General features: G+C 40.9%; 1 protein-coding gene across 1 annotated transcript; it reads right to left on the bottom strand.

The window, feature by feature from the left end:
• Positions 1-1,514: 1,514 nt before the first annotated feature.
• Positions 1,515-4,791, bottom strand: LOC121535599 (zinc finger protein 544-like). Its single transcript, XM_041842821.2, has 4 exons — positions 4,243-4,791; positions 4,021-4,142; positions 3,747-3,861; positions 1,515-3,534 (listed from the first exon to the last, which is right to left on the bottom strand). The coding sequence occupies exons 1-4, from the start codon at positions 4,454-4,456 to the stop codon at positions 2,417-2,419; spliced, it is 1,569 nt and encodes a 522-aa protein (XP_041698755.1). The 5' UTR covers positions 4,457-4,791; the 3' UTR covers positions 1,515-2,416.
• Positions 4,792-9,702: the final 4,911 nt, after the last annotated feature.

Below are 9,702 nucleotides of genomic sequence, written 5' to 3'. Positions count from 1 at the left end.
TAGAAGCTAATATACCAACATGCCTGAAAATTGACACATAGCGTTTTGTAATGAAACTCTTCATATACAATCCCTTACGTATTTATTTGGACAGGGAAGCTAAAACTTTTGGCTTTATACTCCAGCATTTTGGATTTGAGATCAAACGTTCCCTATGAGGCGACAGTACAGAATGTCACCTTATATTTGAGGGTATATTCATACATATGTTTTACCGTTTAGAAATGAATGCACTTTACGCATCTAGTCCCCCCATTTGAAGGGGTCATAAGTATTTGGACAAATTCACTTATAGTGTATTACATTTTGTCAAATGTTTAGTATTTGGTCCCATATTCCTAGCACGCAATGACTAAATCAAGCATGTGACTTGTTGGATGCTTGTGCAGTTTGTTTTGGTTGTAATTCGGATTATGTTGTGCACAATAGTAATGAATAGTAAATAATGTATTGTGTCATTTTGGAGTCACTTACATTGTAAATGAGAATAGAATATGTTTCATAAAAAATAAAAAGGTTTTTTAAATAAAACTGAGGAGCCCTTAACAGTCAAACATGAAAATCATTTCACTAATGAAGTAGGAGGAAATGCTTGTCAAAATGTCTCAAAATACCTTTCCCCATAGAAAGCTAGCAAAAAAATATGCAATTCTGAACTATTTGTTCCATCTGGTCAGAGACTACATTAAACTTGTGTGGATCCCCAGGGTATGCGGGTACCATGTTTTGAGACGTTGGAGGCGGTTTATGGTAGAGAAATTCATATTCAATTCTCTGTTCTCTGGCAAAAGCTCTGGTGGACATTTCTGCAGTCAGCATGCCAATTGCACGCTCCCTCAAAACTTGAGACATCTGTGGCATTGTGTTGTGACAAAACTGCACATTTTAGTGGCCTTTTATTGCCCTCAGCACAAAATGCACCTGTGTAATGATCATGCTGTTTAATCAGCTTCTTGATATGCCACACCTGTCAGGTGGATGGATTATCTTAACGTTTTGATAACCATGTAAATCTCTCTCGGACAAGGTGACTTTTATTAATATATTTGGCTCTATTTACTCTAAGATTCGAAAATGCTAAATAGCATCAACGTAAACATCATCCAAAACTTCAAATCCCTGCAAGCCCCTGCACGTCATCGCTAACTGACGCCTTCGCTAACAGGTATTGTTTCAATTTACAACTTGCAGAAGACAGTTCACAGAATTGTCCATTTAAATACATTTGGCCAATTTATTCATTACTACATTTAACTAACATAGTTAATCCAGAGATTCTTACCTTTGTCTCGATTTGGCAGTCCTGTCCAGATCATCATGGCATTTGTAGTTCTTTATGATAGCCACATTAGCAGCTAATTAACATTGCATTTTTGGGGGGTAAATACAGGCAAATATATTGATAAAGTCACCTTGTCCTATAGATATTTACACGGTTATCAAAACATCATCCCGAGGTAAGCCTACACCAAACACAGCCCTTATTTTAAGTTAAGAACAATTAATGGTGGAAAAACAATTGAAACCATTTCCCTGTTTGACCGCTAGGTTTTATGGATATTATGACTCATACTGTGGTAATCTATTCTTTAGTAGGCAAACTAAGACTTCTTCCCCTTCTTGATAGCCCCCTTTTGGAGAGGAAGCACAAGTGTATCCTAGCGCAGAAGAGTTTTGATATCTGCCACACACCCTTTGAATCAGCTGTTGTATTGTCGTTGGAGAAAAGCATGCATACATTTAAAAACGATATGCTAATTATCCTTTATCTATAAAATGTATTGCACAACTAACTTAATTCGTTAAAAAAAAATCACTTTACATATTTATTTTGGAATCCACCTCGGAAAACATCATTTGCCTGATGACGCGCGAGTGGATAAGGACCGTCTCATTTCATAAAAGCACATTCTCGTCCACATCACTCTCCTCGCCCCCTCTCCTCCATTACCTTTGACCTTTTCAAAAGCAGGCGAGAGAGGACTAGGGAGAAGACGCAGGAGTTGAGCAAATCTAATTGACAAAAGGCCCTACACAGACACATCACACTCCTTTCCCTACTTTAAGCCCCTACCCCCTTCTCTTTGTTTCATGTTTTTCTCCCTGCTGTTTTTGTTTGTTTCTACAATTGTAAAGCGACTTTGGGTCATTGAAAAGCGCTATATAGGTCCCATGTATTATTATTATTGATCTAAAAGCGCAGATTGACTCTTATAAAATCAAGTCGTCAAACAAGAAAACCACAAATCAATTGGGAGGAAAAGCTTGTCAAAATACCTTCTGTACCACATTTTCACATAGAAAGTGTTACAGAAAAACTATTAAATGATGTTCCAATTTGTTCCATCTGTCCATGACTGTAAGTCGCTTTGGATAAAAGCGTCTGCTAAATGGCATATTATTATTATTTCTGAGACTACATTAAACTTGTGTGTGGATCCCCAGGGTATGCGGGTACAATGTATTGAGACACTGGACTCTCTCGAGTGTGAGTTCTCTGATGTAATGTCATTTTGGAGCGCCGGGTGAAGCATTTCCCACACTGTGTGCACTCATAGGGCTTCTCCCCGGTGTGGACCACAGCATGTCTGATCAGGTTGCACTGCTGGGTGAAACTCCTGCCACACTGTTCGCAGGTGTACGGTTTCTCTCCGGTGTGACTCCGGAGGTGTACTTTGAGCTGGCAGAGACGCTGGAAGCTCTTCCCACAGAAGGTGCAGCTGAAACGCCTCTCGGTGGTGCCGCCCGACCTCCACTGAGTCCTCATTCTCTTCACCATGTTAAAACTACTGTGACTCAGGCTGTATCCAGAGAAGGTGGAGGTGGTGGCCATGTTTGACCCTGTCATGCACTCACTCAATCTCACTGTTGATTCTGAAGCCCTGTATTGATGCTGCATTGGCTGTAGAGCTAAACTATTTCCTTCATTATTTGAGTTCAGCCTCTCGCTGCTCTCTCCCTCTGGCATCTGTTGTCCAATCTCATCAGCCATTGTCCTGACATGTCTTGTCATGTGTTTTGCTACACTGAACATGTTAGCATGTGGTTTCCATATAGAAGAGTGAAGCGATGGCCCTACATCATCTGTCATATTAGGAACGGATGGCAGTCCACTATGAGATGGGAAAATTGAGATATTCTGAGAGTACTCTTCTGTGGCATGAAAGGAGAAATCTGGGTGGCCATCAGGGTCAGTGTCTCTGCCTGTATCCACAGAGGTCCACAGCTGCCCATCAGTCTCATCCATAACAAACTGGTCAGGTCCTGCCAGGGCCGTGGTCTGATCCAGCTCCTCCTCTTTCTCATCCTTCACCATCACTAGGTCTAGTGAGTCTTTGTCCTCGGCTGGCCGGTGCTGCTCTGTGCTGAACACCTCTGTAGACATGAGGCGGGGAGTGCCTGGTTCCTCTGGACGATCAGAATTGCGGTAATGTTCCACTGAGTCTTCAGGAGATATGTTGGGTTGTGTGATGAAGTCCTCATCACAGTGCCGTTGTTCAAAGGGTGGTGGTTTCCCAGGCTTGGAACCAGACTCTAAAGATTTGGGGATAAACATAAAATAAACATTAAAGACCCTTAACAGTTGCAAAATACGACTGCTTTAGAACTGACTGTGTGTCCGTGCGCTCCATATGCCAGAACATAAAACACCCAACACCAATGTAGCAATTTGGAACGCGCATACCACCACACCCACACAGTCTTCCATAGACAGACAGAGCAGTACCCCTTATGGTCACACCCACCCTCTCCAGTGACCCTGAGCTCTTCCTGAGGGTCAGTCTTCCACACGTCCTCTGCTGTCTCCTCATCTTTGATCAGTATGGGTTCAGTCTCCACTCTCTGCTCCACATCTGTAGGCTGTAACAGGGGACTGAGGTTATTACTCTGGACACAAACCATATCTAACGCTTTTCATACTCATGAATCACACGAAAGCGGTAAATTCTCAGATATTCCAATAACAGAATTGATCCAAGAGGTCAGGTCTCTATAATTGTAAAAGGTAATGTATCACACATGGGGTTGAGAGTCCTCTTCAACAGCCATTTCGTCTTCTCCCCACTGTGAGTTACTCCTTTGCTTGTTCAAAACAATATTGACTGGATATGAAGATCCCTCTGATAACATGGGGTAAAAACCTGGAAAATTGTATTCAGTCAGTTATTAGGGTTATTCACACATTTGTGTTTTTCTTCAGTTGTTCCACGATGCAATCAAATTACCATTAATAACTACTACCTTTTCTCCTGACTCGTCCTCGTATCTTCTTCAGCTCGCTCTCCATCATTTGACACTTCCTTTTCAGTACATAAATATCTTGCTGGCTTTGGGTCATTTCCAAACGTATAACGGCACAGCTATCATCTACACGTTTGTTTATTTCTGCTACAGCTGCTTTAGCTAATACCTCCATAATGGATACCAACTGAGCCTGAAAATTGCAGCTGGCCATCTTGTCTAGCCCAGTATTCTCTGTGATTAAGTAAATATAATAATTATCTAGCTAGCCAATATGTAAGAAACAATCCGTTTATTTCAAGTTCTCAGACTATGGCAAATGTTGTATTGGCCCAATTTGGCATGTGTAAGAAGAGATCGATTAACGCAAACAATGTTGTTGATAAATGGCAACAATGTTGGAAGTGGGAGATGCGTATGTAATCGCACTTCCGTTCAACTCGTAACGTATGTATTACCGTAAATATGAGACTGCAACAGCCCTTCGAATTTGGTATAGTTTGGCACGGACAAGGCACCAGGGTGTATTCTAGCCCAACCGGCCGCAAGATGGCGGTATTATTCCTTTTACGTCGTTTGTCATCTTACAAACGACGTAAAAGGAAAATTACCACCATATTGCGGCCGTTTGGGCTAGGCGTATTCTCGCCTGCATGTATGGCAGCCATATCTATTGACAAAAAAAAAGAAGACAAAGAATTCAGATAGTAAAACTAACTGTTTTTAGTAAATATATATGGCTACATGTTGGGGTGAGTGCAGTGCAGTGGCTGACATGATTATAAATGCATACAAGGCTATTTAAAATACAAAAACACTTTTCAACCATTCATACAAATTCATGGTTTATGTGTGATCAAATATTGTCATCTTCATTCTCATCCACACAACCTAATGAAACCATTCTGAAAATGTGGTATGGTATTTATTAAAGGATAGAAAATGGATATAACTTGTTTGACACACAGCTGGGGAACAAAGGACGATAAACTAGTTTCATGTAAACTTCAAATTAAAAACGTTATTTATATATTTCAAGTAGCTATTGCATACTACATGCATTAGAGCTGATTTACATTGAGGTTTGTCTCTTAAGTTTTTTAATGCATTTACATATATAAGTAGAGGTATTAGATAAAGAGTATGCATATCAGATAGTGTGTAGAATATAGTGTTGATAGCAGGTAGTGTTGATTGAGCTGCCTGAGAGAATATGCATAACAGTACAGTAGTACTGATATATCTGTGTGTGAGAGTAAGTTAATTATGATTGCATGTGTGTGTATGGAGCAGAGTGTGTATACAATGGACTGTGTGTGTACACTGGGTTATTCTCTCCAGGAGAGGAAGTAGAGCTGGCCCAGTGCATCGCCACACACCAGTTCCCTGGAGCAGTGTTGGTTCACCTCCAAGACCAGAACAGGACCCGCACACACCTGTACACAGTGGTGTAAAGTACTTAAGCAAAAATACTTTAAAGTACTACTTAAGTAGTTTTTTTGGGTTTCTATATTTTGCCAACTTTTACTTCACTACATTCTTAAAGAATAATGTACTTTTTACTCCATACATTTTCCCCTGACACCCAAAAGTACTTTACATTTTGACAGGAAAATGGTCCAGTTCACACTTATCAAGAGAACATCTCTGGTCATCCCTACTGCCTCTGATCTGGCGGACTCACTAAAAACAAATGCTTCGTTTGTAAATTGTGTCTGACTGTTGTGCCCCTGGCTATCCGCCAATAATTATAAAAAATATAAAATTGTGCCATCTGGTTTACTTAATGAGGAATTTGAAATGGTTTATACTTGTACTTTTGATACTTACAGTTGAAGTCGGAAGTTTACATACACCTTAGCCAAATACATTTAAACTCAGTTTTTCACAATTCCTGACATTTAATCCTAGTAAACATTCCCCGTCTTAGGTCAGTTAGGATCACCACTTTATTTTAAGAATCTGAAATGTCAGAATAATAGTAGAGAGAATGATTTATTTCAGCTTTTATTTCTTTCATCACATTCCCAGTGGGTCAGAAGTTTACATACACTCAATTAGTATTTGGTAGCATTGCCTTTAAATTGTTTAACTTGGGTCAAACGTCTCTGGTAGCCTTCCACAAGCTTCCCACAATAAGTAGGGTGAATTTTGGCCCATTCCTCCTGACAGAGCTGGTGTAACTGAGTCAGGTTTGTAGGCCTCCTTGCTCGCAGACACTTTTTCAGTTCTGCCCACAAATTCTCTAAAAGGATTGAGGTCAGGGCTTTGTGGTGGCCACTCCAATACCTTGACTTTGTTGTCCTTAAGCCATTTTGCCACAACTTTGGAAGTATGCTTGGGGTCATTGTCCATTTGGAAGACCCATTTGTGACCAAGCTTTAACTTTCTGACTGATGTCTTGAGATGTTGCTTCAATATATCCACATAATTTTCCTTCCTCATGATGCCATCTATTTTGTGAAGTGCACCAGTCCCTCCTGCAGCAAAGCACCCCCACAGCATGATGCTGCCACCCCTGTGCTTCACGGTTGGGATGGTGTTCTTTGGTTTGCAAGGTACCCCCTTTTTCCTCCAAACATAACGATGGTCATTATGGCTAAACAGTTCTATTTTTGTTTCATCAGACCAGAGGACATTTCTCCAAAAGGTACGATCTTTGTCCCAATGTGCAGTTGCAAACCATAGTCTGGCTTTTTTATGGCAGTTTTGGAGCAGTGGCGTCTTCCTTGCTGAGTGGCCTTTCAGGTTATGTCGATGTAGGACTCGTTTTACTATGGATATAGATACTTTTGTCCCTGTTTCCTCCAGCATCTTCACAATGTCCTTTGCTGTTGTTGCACTTTTCGCACCAAAGTACGTTCATCTCTAGGAACGCGTCTCCTTCCTGAGCGGTATGACGGCTGCATGGTCCCATGGTGTTTATACTTGCGTACTATTGTTTGTACAGATGAACGTGGTACCTTCAGGCGTTTGGAAATTGCTCCCAAGGATGAACCAGACTTGTGGAGATCTACAATTAGTTTTCTGAGGTCTTGGCTGATTCATTTTTATTTTCCTATGATGTCAAGCAAAGAGGCGCTGAGTTTGAAGGTACAGTGAGGGAAAAAAGTATTTGATCCCCTGCTGATTTTGTACGTTTGCCCACTGACAAAGACATGATCAGTCTATAATTTTAATGGTAGGTTTATTTGAACAGTGAGAGACAGAATAACAAAAAAATATCCAGAAAAACGCATGTCAAAAATGTTATAAATTGATTTGCATTTTAATGAGGGAAATAAGTATTTGACCCCTCTTCAAAACATGACTTAGTACTTGGTGGCAAAACCCTTGTTGGCAATCACAGAGGTCAGACGTTTCTTGTAGTTGGCCATCAGGTTTGCACAGATCTCAGGAGGGATTTTGTCCCACTCCTCTTTGCAGATCTTCTCCAAGTCATTAAGGTTTCGAGCCCGACGTTTGGCAACTCGAACCTTCAGCTCCCTCCACAGATTTTCTATGGGATTAAGGTCTGGAGACTGGCTAGGCCACTCCAGGACCTTAAATGTGCTTCTTCTTGAGCCACTCCTTTGTTGCCTTGGCTGTGTGTTTTGGGTCATTGTCATGCTGGAATACCCATCCACGACCCATTTTCAATGCCCTGGCTGAGGGAAGGAGGTTCTCACCCAAGATTTGACAGTACATGGCCCCGTCCATCGTCCCTTTGATGCGGTGAAGTTGTGCTGTCCCCTTAGCAGAAAAACACCCCCAAAGCATAATGTTTCCACCTCCATGTTTGACGGTGTGGATGGTGTTCTTGGGGTCATAGGCAGCATTCCTCCTCCTCCAAACACGGCGAGTTGATTCCAAAGAGCTCGATTTTGGTCTCATCTGACCACAACACTTTCACCCAGTTCTCCTCTGAATCATTCAGATGTTCATTGGCAAACATCAGACGGGCCTGTATATGTGCTTTCTTGAGCAGGGGGACCTTGCGGGCGCTGCAGGATTTCAGTCCTTCACGGCGTAGTGTGTTACCAATTGTTTTCTTGGTGACTATGGTCCCAGCTGCCTTGAGATCATTGACAAGATCCTCCCGTGTAGTTCTGGGCTGATTCCTCACCGTTCTCATGATCATTGCAACTCCACGAGGTGAGATCTTGCATGGAGCCCCAGGCCGAGGGAGATTGACAGTTATTTTGTGTTTCTTCCATTTGCGAATAATCGCACCAACTGTTGTCACATTCCCACCAAGCTGCTTGCCGATGGTCTTGTAGCCCATTCCAGCCTTGTGTAGGTCTACAATCTTGTCCCTGACATCCTTGGAGAGCTCTTTGGTCTTGGCCATGGTGGAGAGTTTGGAATCTGATTGATTGATTGCTTCTGTGGACAGGAGTCTTTTATACAGGTAACGAGCTGAGATTAGGAGCACACTCTTAAAGGGAGTGCTCCTAATCTCAGCTTGTTACCTGTATAAAAGACACCTGGGAGCCAGAAATCTTTCTGATTGAGAGGGGGTCAAATACTTATTTCCCTCATTAAAATGCAAATCAATTTATAACATTATTGACATGCGTTTTTCTGGATTTTTTTGTTGTTATTCTGTCTCTCACTGTTCAAATAAACCTACCATTAAAATTATAGACTGATCATTTCTTTGTCAGTGGGCAAACATACAAAATCAGCAGGGGATCAAATACTTTTTTCCCCTCACTGTAGGCCTTGAAATACATCCACAGGTACACCTCCAATTGAATCAAATGATGTCAATTAGCCTTTCAGAAGCTTCTAAAGCCATGACATCATTTTCTGGAATTTTCCAAGCTGTTTAAAAGCACAGTCAACTTAGTGTATATAAACTTCTGACCCACTGGAATTGCGATACAGTGAATTAAAAGTGAAATAATCTGTCTGTAAACAATTGTTGGAAAAATTACTTGTGTCATGCACAAAGTAGATGTCCTAACCGACTTGCCAAAACTATAGTTTGTTAACAAGAAATTTGTGGAGTGGTTGAAAAACTAGTTTTAATGACTCCAACCTAAGTGTATGTAAACTTCCAACTTCAACTGTAAGTACATTTTCGCAATTCCATGTACTTTTGATACTTAAGTATATGTACCATAGGGCGACGCACAATTGTCCGGGTTTGGCCGGTGTAGGCCGTCATTGTAAATAAGAATTTGTTCTTAACTGACTTGCCTAGTTAAATAAAGGTAAAAGAAAATAATAAAAACCGAATACTTTTAGACTTTCACCCAAGTAGTATTTTACTGGGTGACTTTCACTTTTACTTGAGTCATTTTCTATTAAGGTATCTTTACTTTTACTCAAGTATGACAATTTAGTACTTTTTCCACCACTGCCTGTACAGAGATAAAGAGAGATAGTGTAAGCAAACATACACAAACAGTGCATTACTGTGACTATTCATTTACATTTTAATCTATTCTTTGTGAAATTATTTGAATGCGATAG

This window comes from Coregonus clupeaformis, chromosome 21 (assembly GCF_020615455.1).
Source record: "Coregonus clupeaformis isolate EN_2021a chromosome 21, ASM2061545v1, whole genome shotgun sequence".
NCBI classification, from domain to species: Eukaryota; Metazoa; Chordata; class Actinopteri; order Salmoniformes; family Salmonidae; genus Coregonus; species Coregonus clupeaformis.
This window is presented reverse-complemented; position numbering and strand designations above follow the sequence as displayed.

Coding starts and splice junctions, on each gene's coding strand:
- LOC121535599 (XM_041842821.2), bottom strand. CDS start 4,456: ATGGCCAGCTGCAATTTTCAGGCTCAGTTGGTATCCATTATGGAGGTA. Junction 3,862..4,020: donor AAGAGGACTCTCAACCCCAT/GTGTGATACATT, acceptor CCCCTGTTACAG/CCTACAGATGTGGAGCAGAG. Junction 3,535..3,746: donor GCTCAGGGTCACTGGAGAGG/GTGGGTGTGACC, acceptor CCAAATCTTTAG/AGTCTGGTTCCAAGCCTGGG.